Genomic DNA, 12053 nt, shown 5'->3' on the forward strand with positions numbered 1-12053 from the left:
AAAAAAAATTTAAAAAAACATATATCCTCTGGTGAGGATTAACAAGTACAGGTGGACTCCAAAGGACCAAGGAGAAGAGAGAACTGAAAGGCCATGTGGGGTGTTTATAAGGTCAAGACAGGAAGGGACAATTCATCTCCTTCTACTCTCTTCCTATTGGGCAGGTGAGCCATATGGTCCCATCAGGTGTGGCCCCACTATATGCCAGGGAAGCTGGGAAGATGGAGAGGAACACGTGGCTGTTTGGGGAGCCCCTCCTCAACCCGCACCACCTGGGTGCTTGCTGTGCCCCAGTGCCCAGCACAGAATCCGGTCTATAGCAGATACTCCAGAGGAGGTGTGCTGAGTGAGTGAGTGAATGGAAGGTAAGCATGGAGAGGGAGCTTGGGAAGATGGAAAACAGGCAACTCCCTGGTCCGAGGGAGCATCAGAAGCAGCGGGGAGTTCCTGCACTGGGAGAGCTTAAGTCCTGCCCCTTGGCTGGGGATTCCCCCCAGTGGGGCGTGGTGAATCCGTGGCAAGTTGTAGCAGGTCTGGTCCTCTGAGCTTCCAGTGCTGAAGTTCATTTCCCCCCTGAGCGAGACACCACGCAGGCAGAAGCCCACCATGGAGATGGCGGAGGAGGGTTATGCCCGCCGGATGTGCCACAGGCTCATGGCGCCTGTTCTGCGGGTGGCTTTGCCGCTGTCTCTGCCGCTGTCTCTCCTTGCTCTGGTAATCTACGTCCTCTGCTACCAGCACCCGGCGCAGCAGCACCTGCTCCAGCCATCTGAGGTAAATCGAGAATGAAAGAGATTCGCACCAGTGAATTTGCTGGGCGGCTTGGGAACATCTGGGTGGCCCCCGAAATGGCTTGGCGGGGTGTGGAGGGCAGATGGGCAACCAGGGGAGAGAATCAGAGGCTGCCCAGGGGTCTGGGCTCCGGCCGGTCCCGCAAGGAGGTAAATCCCGTGTGGGGATCTCACGGTGGTTGACTGCATCTGGGAAAGGTACATGGGACCTGTCGCAGACAGTGAATGACTGGCTTTGGTGTTCCCCCAGCAGGCTGACTCAGAGGCTGCTGGGGGCTTCACAAAGCTGGAAGGGATGGTTGGGGTGGGGGGCAGGCAAGGACAGGAGGAGCCCCACCTGTTCACCCAAGAGCCCAGAATGCCCGCCACAGGGATGGCCTCAGGGGCTGGGCAGGGGGCTCTGCAGTGGAGAGAGGTAGCTACGCATCCCACCCCCTCTCGGCATTATGTCCAGGAAACTCAAGTTCTTGAAGGTTTGTTTCTTATGCCCCAGGCTGATTCTCACATACTTCCTCTTTACGGGGTTGTGTGTGTGTTTTTATAAAATTCACAAAAGTCAGCCCCTTGAGTTAAAGGGGAAAGAGCAGGGTGGGCAGTGCAAAGAGGGGCTCTGATTGCCCGGTTTTCTCTTTTCTTCCAGTGGGACGTAGCTGAGCTCCAGCTGAATCACACGGGTGAACAGGGTAAAGTATTAGTATGTCTTTGTGTGAGTACATGCGTGCATGTGTGAAAGAGAGAGAAAGAGAAAATGAGAAATGGAGAGAGAGAAGAAAGAAGGAAGGAGGGAGGAGAGAGAGAGAGAGAGAGAGAGAGAGAGAGAGAGAGAGAGAGAGAACGGAAGAAAGAACGAAAGAAAGAACGAAAGAAAGAAAGAACGAACGAACGAAAGAAAGAAAGAAAGAAAGAAAGAAAGAAAGAAAGAAAGAAAGAAAATAAAGAACCAGACCAAGAGAAAGGGAAAGAAAGAAAATAGGGGAGAGAGAAATAAGAAATAGAAAGGGAGAGGAAGAAAAAGAACGAGAGTGAGAAAGAAAGATTGAAAGAGAAAGGGAGACGGGGCAGTGTGATCCTGGGTGTACGCTGCCTTGCTCTTTCCTCTGTCCTTCACATTTTATCTTCTGCCGTGAGAGAGCCCAAAACAACTAAAACCCACTAACAGCAATTGCTAACATTCCTTCCTTCGTTCCACAAACAGCTGAGCACCTGCTGTGAGCCAGGCACTGTTATGGTGCCACCATAAGGAAGAGAAAAGACAAAAACAAAAACAAAACAAAAAAAAACCCTGCCTTTTCTTCTACTCCGGAAAAGAATAGAGCATGCCAAAGAAAGCACATGTAGGATGTTTTAAAGACAAATCAAGTGGGGGGATCAGGCAATGAGAGAGGGAGTTGTTGGTGGTTTCCTCACACCCTCTCTGTAACCCTCCTCCTGCTGTCCCCAGCATTCTGAGGGCTGTATTCATTCCATTTTGTGGTGCAGGAACCCCTCTTCCTTTTCGTTCAGGCCATTTGTTGTCCAGGCTGTAATAAGAGCACACCACACATTTACGTTTCATTAGCCATGTCCTCCCTCACCTGGTAGACTCTGGAGTCTCTACCTAAATCGGATATCATTGGCATGTAACATTAGTTCCAGATGTACACCATATTTGTATATGTTGTGATATGATCACCACAGTAAGTCTAGTTAGTATCCATCACCTCACATAGTTACCAATTGTTTTTCTTGTGATGAGAACTTTTAAGATCTACTCTCTTAGCAATTCTTTTTAAAATATATTTTATTGATATTTTACAGAGAGGAAGGGAAAGGGATAGAAAGCTAGAAACATGGATGAGAGAGAACCATCAATCAGCTGCCTCCCGCACACCCCCCACTGGGAATGTGCCCTCAACCAAGGTACATGCCCTTGACCGAAATCGAACCTGGGACCCTTCAGTCCGCAGGCCAATACTCTATCCACTCAGCCAAATTTAGCAATTTTTAAATATACAATGCAGTATTATTATATAAAAACTAGAGGCCCGGTGCACAAATTCATGCACCAGTGGGGTCCCTCAGCCTGGTCTGTGGGATCAGGCCGAAACCAGCTCTCTGACATCACCTGAGGGGTCCTGGATTGCGAGAGGTTGCAGGCCAGGCTGAGGAACCCCACTGGTGCATGATCGGAGCCAGGGAGGGACTTGGAAGGTTGACCAGCTGGAGAGGGACCATGGGAGAGCTCCAGGGCATGTCTGGCCAGTCTTGCTCAGTCCCAATCAGCTGGACCCCAGCAGCAAGCTAACCTACCAGTTGGAGCGTCTGCCTCCTGGTGGTCAGTGCACGTCATAGCGTGCAGTTGAGCGGCACTAGCATATCATTAGCATATTACACTTTGATTGATTGAATGGACGACTGGACACTTAGCATATTAGGCTTTTATTATATAGGATATGTACATAGTTGCCATGCTGTAATAAGATCCCCAGGACATTTTTATAATTGGAAGTTTGTACCTTTTAACTACCTTCCCTCATTTTGCACTCCCACCTCTGGCAACCACCAATTTATGAGTTCATTGGGTTTTTGTTTGTTTGTTTATTTTTAGATTCCATGTAAAAGTGAGGTCGTATGATATTTGTCTTTCTCTATCTCGCTCGTTTTACTTAGCATAATGCCTTCAAGGTCCATCCGTGTTGTCTCAAGTGACAGGATTTCCTTCTCTTTTATGGCATAATAATATTAGTGTGTGTGTGTGTGTGTGTGTGTGTGTGTGTGTAATGTTTTAATCCATTCATCCATCAATAAGGGCCCATTCAGGAAGGCTGTAACCTCATGACCTAATCACTCCCAAAGGCCCCACCTCCTAAAATCGTAACCTTGAGAATTAGGTGTCAACATAAAAATTTTGGACATTTCTGGGGGGGGGGGGGGTTGATGACAAATATGTGATACCTTAATCAATAAAGTAATTTTTTAAAAAAACATAAATCAAAAAAAAAATTTTAGACATTCAGTCGACAGCCCTCATTTTCCCTAAACTGCCATCCTTCCACCCCCAACTCTCTGCCTCCAGGACTGCGGCAGGACCCCAGGCTGCACTGGCAGGGGGGCCCAGCACTGGGCCGCTCCTTCCTGCATGGACCACAGCTGGACAACGGGCAGCTGCGTGTCCAGCGCGATGGCATCTATAGGCTGCACATCCAGGTGACACTAACCAACTGCTCCTCCTCCGTGAAGAACACTGTGCCCCGCAGGGCCGTCCTGGCGGTGGGCATCTGCTCCCCAGCTGTGCGCAGCATTAGCCTGCTTCGTCTCAACTTCCACCTCAGCTGCACTGTCTCCTCCCAGCGCCTGACATACCTGGCCCAGGGGGACACTCTCTGCACCAACCTCACTCTGCCGCTGCTGCCATCCCAAAATTCTGATGAGACCTTTTTTGGGGTTCAGTGGGTGCACCCCTGACTCCTATACCTCCTCACTCAGATTTTTCCCAAAAAGCCAGGAGGAACTGGCTTTTCAGGTCATTTCACTAAGGACATTCTCTTTTCTGAAGACCACATTTCACTTGTGGTAGGCAGGAAGAAGTCCTTTAAAATCATCGGACTCCCATCACTGGGTGCTGGAGCCATCCAGACTCAGCCCCCTGGTGTGGGGATGATTGAATAAATTCATAGTCCCTCACCAGTCTGGCTTCCTGCATTCTACCTTCGGAGACCTAACACTTTGTTTTTTCCGTTTATTGTTTAATACACTATTAAATATGATTTATAATAAAAATATATACGTGGTTGCATGGTTCTTTCTTTCCTTAGCACTAACTCTATACTGTAAGGCCTCTTCATTATACAAACATGTGCTGCCCCATCCTTCTAGGGGCAAGCCCAGACACGGTTCGGCTTTCTTTCGAAAGATGTCATCAGGACTCTCGGGCTCAAGTATAGGCTGAAACTAACACAGGAAACATCCTATCATATGTGGTGCTTGCCCAATGTCAGTTTTATTCTATTGGTTATTGTTCTAACGGTTGTTTTGAAAAAAAGCATGTTTCAGGGAAATAAGAGCAACAGCTTTTCATTGACTGCAGGTGGCAGTTGGGATTTTTGTTTTGTTTTAAAAAAATATATGAATGAATTCCTTCCTGCTCTGCAAATTGAGATAGATGGTATTCTCACATTTCCCCCTTCATATCAAGAGCTTTCTTTGAAAACATCCCTGATCAGTGTCTGGTTATTTATTTATTTATTTACTTAGCAACTGCTTTTCTTCCTTTCTGTGTCCCTCTGAGCCAGGAAGGACCTTTCCCAAGAATCATGCCCCACAAGGAGAGGGCAGGGGTGATCGGCAACCATAGAGGCCACATTTGAGCAACAAGGAAGGTAGAAGAAGGGGCTCTCAGGCATTTTCTAGTTTAAGTTTGTATTCTGTCTAAGTGTAAGCATCGAAAGTCATCTTGAAGCACTGGGCTATCATCACTCTATTTTTTAAAAATTTTTTTTTAATCTTCACCCGAGGATACTTTTTCCATTTAATTTTTTTTTTTTTTTTTTTTACAGAGAGAGAGTGGAAAAGAGAGGGAAACACAGAAACACCGAAGCAAGAGAAACACATTGATTGGTTGCCTCCTGCACGCGCCCCGACCATGGCCTGGGCAGGGGAGGAACCTGCAACAGAGATACGTAAGTATATACCCTTGACCGGAATCGAACCCGGGTCACAGGCCGACACTCTATCCACTGAGCCAAACTGGCTAGGGCCATTCTATTTTTGTATCATGTCTGCAGACACTCAAATGTAATAAGTAAAATTTTAAAATGATTATGCAAAATAAACTCAAAAGCAATATGCCCATCTGGTGTGGCTCAGTGGATGAGTGTCGAACCAGGAGGTCATGGTTCAATTCCATGTTGGGGCACATGCCCGTGTTGCAGGCTCAATTCCCAGTGGAGGCCATGCAGGAGGCAGCTAATCAATGATTCTCTCTCATTGATGTTCCTATCTCTTTCTCCCTCTCCCTTCCTCTCTGAAATAAAGAAATTACATTTTAAAAAATTAAAAGCAATATGACCAATCCAGTTTGTGCGATGATTCATTCTAAACCAAGATCTGAAGGTTGCTAACTCAGCAAATCAAAGGACTATGGAGAATCAGGTGAAATTTTTTGTAACTGTGTACTGAAAAACAGAATCGACTAGGTATTCCGTCACCAAAAAGAATTCACTGAGGTGGGAGGATTGTAGTCTAGTGTGTGTGAAGACATGGTGAGCCGCATGCACACAATGAGCTGGACAAAGATGGAGAAGTACTTAAAGAAGGAAGTTCAGGTTACAGCCATAGAGCTTTGTTGTGAGCCCACAGTTCTTCCTGTGCAGTTCCCTTAACACAGTGCGAGAACTCCTCCCCTAAGCCCTAGCTCCTCCCATAGACCCTCCTGACTTAAGATGTCCAGCTTCAAGTCTCTGTCATAATTTTTATCATAACCAATGGGCTTATTAATTTTATGTAGTTGAGTTTCTACTTCCCCAGAGGACTTGATTCAAATGCAACAAATAGCCCGGCCGGCATGGCTCAGAGGTTGAGCATTGAAGAGGTCACAGTTCTATTCCAGGTCAGGGCACATGCCTGGGTTGTGGGCTCAATCCCCAGTGTGGGGCATGCATGAGGCAGCCGATCCATGATTCTCTCTCATCATTGATGTTTCTATCTGTCTCTCCCTCTTCCTTCCTATGTGAAATCAAAAAAAATATATTTTAAAAAATGCAACAAGTAGTGTTTGCATACACTTCCTTGTTCAGCAAGCAAATAAGAACTATTTTGCTATCTAGACACATTTTGGCTAAGAAGTCAAGTGATCTTTATTGGGTAGCCATTGCATTGGCAGTGGAATCAGCAATGTCTCCTAATGTCAAAGAGAGATTTCTGTGCATATGTTCATTAGCACAGGAGGGGAAAATGCCCTTCCCAGGGGATAGGAGATAGAATCATGTTTTTCCTGGGAATTCTCTCTCTTTCATCAATCTTTCTAACCTCTCTCTCTAAAATCAATAAAAAGTTATTAAAAGAGTAACCAGGGGATGAATATAGGGCTTCCTCATAAGTATTAATATTCAGCCAAGGCTCAAACACTGTATTATTACATATCAAAAGATTACCCAGATATGTGGGTCTGACAGCAAGCCAGCAAATGATCCAAATGGTCTGATTTATGTTGGCTGCTCATCCAATGCGTGTGTGTGTGTGTGTGTGTGTGTGTGTGTGTGTGTGTGTGTATCTGAGATGGGTCTTGATTTCCCATTCCAATGTTGGGTTAAATTGAAGCAAAAGACAGGGATATGTGGATTTCGTTTTCTAAACTTATAAGAGGAACCTACAGGACAGATTAGGCATGCAGTGGCATTTGGGGTTATGGCAAAATTACTTACAGGGCAAATTAAGGGGTCATTATTGTCATGGACTGAAGGATGTTTGGGGTAGGCTCGATTCACTCTGTATGTACCAGCACCTGTTTGCTCAGCAGCCTCAGAATAATTTGGGGGTCTTCTTTGGATTCCAGTTCTAATAATCAATTAATGTTAACCTTAAACTGAGTAAAAAGCAATTGTATTTACGAAAAGCAAAATAGCCAAAACCGGTTTGGCTCAGTTGATAGAGCGTCGGCCTGTGGACTGAGGGGTCCCAGGTTTGATTCCGGTCAAGGGCATGTACCTTGGTTGTGGGCACATCCCCAGTGGGGGGCATGCAGAAGGCAGCTGATCAATGATTATCTCTCATCATTGATGTTTCTATCTCCCTCTCCATCTCCCTTCTTTTCTGAAATCAATAAAAATGTATTTTTTTTAAAAAGTCATTGGAGGAGAACAAGAGTAGCTTTTTGTTGGTTGCAAGTGGTGGAAGGTCTATTGTACTGAGGTACGTAGAAATCTTCTTCCTTCCTGCTAACTATGCAAATTGAGGTGAGTGGTACAGGCATGGGAGCTCTCCTTCCATGGCTTCCCTGACTCCACTTTGGAATCAGATTTCCTTATTCATTTTTCACATGAAATGTTCACAAGTAATCTAAACATGATTGCTAAGAACAGGTGAATTAAATAAGTGAGATAAAGTTTATAAGTAACCTTTTCAACAACTATTATGTTTTTACCAGTGTCCCGGTACACAGATTCATGCACATCGAAAGGAAATTAATTTGAAGAAATATTTTAACCTTTTGCACGCGGATGTCGAGTGTGACTCAACACGGTTATCATTAGAATAAAGGAATCGAGAAAAAAGCAAGCGAGTGCAAAGGGTTAATATCCCTATTTGCCCTTCCTCTGTAATAGAAGTGTCAGCCAAATTCACAATCAACAATGACAGATCAAAACACATGCATGCAATTGGCGCCAGCAAGAGGTTTATATGTATCAAGCATGTGCAAGTTGACTTAGCCTTCTATATATCTACACTAATAAAAGAGAAAGATGCAAATTGACCGTACCTCCATGACGCCCACCAGCCAATCAGGAGTACATATGCAAATTAACCCAACAAAGATGAAAGGTTAATTTGCATACACAGGCACCAAGTGGCCAGGGGATGGGCACCAAGCCTGCAGCCTTCCGGGACCACCACCGGCCAGGGAGGTGAGGGCAGTGGCGCCAAGCCCCGCCCACAGGGTCCTGGGACTATCGCAGGCATGGGGTTGCTGAGACCCAGGCCGGGCCTCTGGCCACAGATCCACAGCTTCACGGAGACTGACTCTACCAGGCCACCCGGAGGCCATGTGGCTGGGCCGCAGGGTGCCCATTCAAGATGTGACACAGAGAGGAGGTGCGGGAGGAAATCCAGAGCATGGGATGTGGGGGTTCAAGACTCACTTCCTTTGAACTTTGTCCTTCTTGGTCTTGGTCCTTTTCTTTCAGACCTAGAGTACAAGCACTGCAGGAAAGAGGGATGGATAAAGGCCGAATGTGGAAGAAAGGAGATCACCAGGTGAGAGTGGAGACCTAGCAGAGGCGCAAGGCCCAACTGCGGGGCTGCCTGAGGGGTGCCTCCAGGGCAAGCGCCAAGGCTTTGGTGAAGCAGCCGGCCAGGAGGCAGACGTTCCAAGGGGCCCAGAGCAGCACCACACTGTCCCTCTATGAGGACACCCCACACAGGCGCTGCCTTCGCCAGCAGGCTCTGGGCAACATCTGCAAATCCTACTGCAACCTCTAACATTCTGGGCAAAGAACTGATCCTGTGCCCCTCTGGGTACCAGGCTTGCTAAGAGTGTGCTGTCACCAATGCCATAGATCAAAGGCAAAAACCTGACAAGGCAGGGTGCATCGGAGGGGACTCGGGCCAAGGCAAGGGGCCGGTGGGCAGGGATCTCCCTCACCTGCAGAGAGAGAGGTTCTGCAGTGGCCCCAAGACACGGGTGGACCCGGCTGGGGATCAAGGGGCATGGAAGGACGCCTGCCCAGGCAGAGGGGCAAGGACCCACAGCCCTGAGGCAGGGGTTGAGGGGCACTGCACTGCAGGGACCTGACTGACTGACGTGATTCAGAGAAGCTCCTTGTGCTAACCCCCTAACCGGCCTCGCCCAGGCGGCCTTCCCACTTCAGAGTCGACGACTCCTGCTCCCGCCTTGGCCCAAAAGCAAGCCCGTACCCATCCTGCCACACGCCTGCTCAATGAGTGGGAAGCTTACCACCTGCTCTGGAGAAGGGGGGGCAGTAAAGAATGGGAGCAGGGGACCAAGGAGAGGAAAGAATGTAGAGCGTCCGCAATGAAGAGGTGCTTGAGAAAGAGGCTTGGAAGCCTTACAGGAAGGTTTGTTCTGTTTGCCCGGGGGGGGGGGGGGGCTGCCCTTTAGGAAGGGCAGAGAGCATGGCTCTGAGGGCTCCCTGCGCACTGAGTCAAATTCCACAGCCAACTGGAATTGGCTGCAGTTTCCTGGTCTGTAAAATTGATTAAGCGTGTCCCAGTCCTTTACTTACCTTTGAGGGCCAATTGAGATACTATATAAGGAAAATGAGGGAAGAAGTGAGAAAGAAAAGGAAATGCAAACAACACAAAAGAAAGACTGGAAGGAACCTGTAAACCTATTGTCACTTAAATAGGGAATATAGTCAATAGTGTTGTAATGACAGTATGATGCCAAGTGGGGACTGGAAATATCGGGGAACACTTTGTAAAGTATATGATTGTCTAGAAATCATATACTTTACAGTTGTCTTTATATGGTGCTTTTATACTTTTCTAAGTCATTATCAGGCTGGCAGGCAGAAAGAGTTAAGGGCAACCACTATTCTGTAACTAATATAAAACCTGAACTAATACAAAATAATATTGAATGTAAAGAAATTAAAATACCGGGTGAGGCCGCGCACCCCTGGGTCCAGGTGAGGCTGGATCCCGGGTCCGGGTGAGGCCGCACACACCTGGGTCCGGCTGAGGCCACGCGCCCCCGGGTCCGGGTGAGGCCGCGCGCCCCTGAGTCCGGGCGAGACTAAACCAGAGGGAGTCAGACCTGCATTACCACCATTTGTCCACCATCCAGAACTGAAAAGTCAGTGCTGACATGTACACATAAGGAACTGGTGGACATTGAAATTGGGTCTCAAAAGATCTGTTGGTCCAGAAAGAAACTCACTACAGACTGATTCATTTGCCTGTCAGCGTAACTATTATTGCTCGTCTCACATTCGGTTCTTATAAGTATATTTCTAGTAACACATGATCTCACTCATCTAGGGGAAATGATGAACAACATAGACTGATGAACAAGAACAGACCCAGAAACAAGGAGGCATCGATCGGACTGTCGGGCCTCATAGGAAGGGTAGGGGAGGGTGGGGTAGCGGGGAGAGATCAACCAAAGGACTTGTGTGCATGCATACGAGCCTAACCAATGGTTAAGGACAACAAGGGGGTGGGGGCATCCGTGGGGAGGGGTGTGGGATAGGAATGGGGGGATGAGGACAAATATGTGACACCTTAATCAATAAAGAAATTTTTAAAAAATTAAAATAAATAAATAAAAGATCAAAGAAAAGAACTACAACCAAAAAAAATGAAAATAGAAGTGAAATTTTTATAAATTTCAAAGTTTAAATACAGGCTGTAAAGGAAGGAAGGGGAGAATAAAAATAGTGTTTTTCATTTTACCACTTCATTGTCTTTTCAGTACATGAAAAAGACAGTTGTCTTTATATGGTGCTTTTATACTTTTCTAAGTCATTATCTCATTTGAATTTCAGGCAACTTAAAGACAAGATAAGTATTCCCTCCACTATTCAAAGAAAGGAAATCTTGGTGTCTGGCCCCAATGATTCAATCATCAAGCCCTTATTATAAAGCAGGGTTAGTGAAATTTTCTGTGAAGGGTCATATCCTATCAAATAAAAGAGTAATATGCAAATTGACCATCACTCCAACACAAGATGGCTGCCCCATGTGGTCAAAGATGGCTGCCCCCATGTGGACACAAGATGGCCACCACAAGATGGCCAGCAGGGGAGGGCAGTTGGGGGTGATCAAGCCTGCAAGGGAGGGCAGTTAGGGGTGACCAGGCCGGCAGAGGAGGGAAGTTGGGAGCAACCGGGCCTACAGGGAAGGGCAGTTGTGGGTGATCAGGTCTGCAGGGGAGGGCAATTGGGAGAGGACCAGGTTGGCAGGGGAGGGCAGTTAGGGGCAATTGGGCTGGCAGGGGAGCAGTTAGGCGTCGATCGCGCTGGCAGGTGAGTGGTTTGGGGAGATCAGGCTGGCAGGCAGAAGCAGTTAGGGGCAATCAGGAAGGCAGGAAGACGAGCAGTGTGAGCCAGCAGTCCTGGATTGTGAGAGGGATGTCAGACTGCCCATTTAGACCTGATCCTACCAGGATCTGGCCTAAACAGGCAGTCAGACATCCCTCGAGGGGTCCCAAATTGGAGAGGGTGCAGGCTGGCTGAGGAACACACACCCCTGTACACGAATTTCATGCACTGGGCCTCTAGTCTATACTAATAAAATCCTTGGGGGTGATCAAGCCATCAGGGGAGGGTAGTTGGGGGAAATCAGGCCAGCAGAGGAGCATTTAGGCATCAATCAGGCTGGCAAGGAAGAAGTTAGGGGGCAATCAGGCCAGCAGGCCCAATCCCTGTGGCAGTTGGACATCCACCGAGGGGTCCCAGGTTGGAGAAGGTGTAGACCAGGCTGAGGAACACGCGCCCCTCCCCCCCCCCCCCAATGTGCAAATTTCATGCACTGGGCCACTAGTATAGAATAAACTTGCTTAATTAGATTTGCTTTCTGATTTAGCTAAACTTTTTCCAGCCCAGG

At 47.4% G+C, this 12053-nt stretch overlaps 1 protein-coding gene across 1 annotated transcript; it reads left to right on the forward strand.

Moving 5' to 3' along the window:
• Positions 1-606: 606 nt before the first annotated feature.
• CD70 (CD70 molecule) lies at positions 607-4287 on the forward strand. Its single transcript, XM_008150772.3, has 3 exons — positions 607-774; positions 1432-1465; positions 3847-4287. Exons 1-3 carry the CDS (start codon positions 607-609, stop codon positions 4233-4235), a joined length of 591 nt encoding a protein of 196 aa, XP_008148994.2. The 3' UTR covers positions 4236-4287.
• Positions 4288-12053: the final 7766 nt, after the last annotated feature.

Source organism: Eptesicus fuscus, chromosome 6 (genome assembly GCF_027574615.1).
Source record: "Eptesicus fuscus isolate TK198812 chromosome 6, DD_ASM_mEF_20220401, whole genome shotgun sequence".
In the NCBI taxonomy this organism is placed as follows: Eukaryota; Metazoa; Chordata; class Mammalia; order Chiroptera; family Vespertilionidae; genus Eptesicus; species Eptesicus fuscus.

Excerpts from the sequence above, each read along its gene's own strand:
- CD70 (XM_008150772.3), top strand. The coding sequence starts at position 607 with ATGGAGATGGCGGAGGAGGGTTATGCCCGCCGGATGTGCCACAGGCTC. Across the intron at positions 775-1,431 it reads ACCTGCTCCAGCCATCTGAG|TGGGACGTAGCTGAGCTCCA; the intron begins GTAAATCGAGAA and ends CTTTTCTTCCAG. Across the intron at positions 1,466-3,846 it reads GCTCCAGCTGAATCACACGG|GACTGCGGCAGGACCCCAGG; the intron begins GTGAACAGGGTA and ends CTCTGCCTCCAG.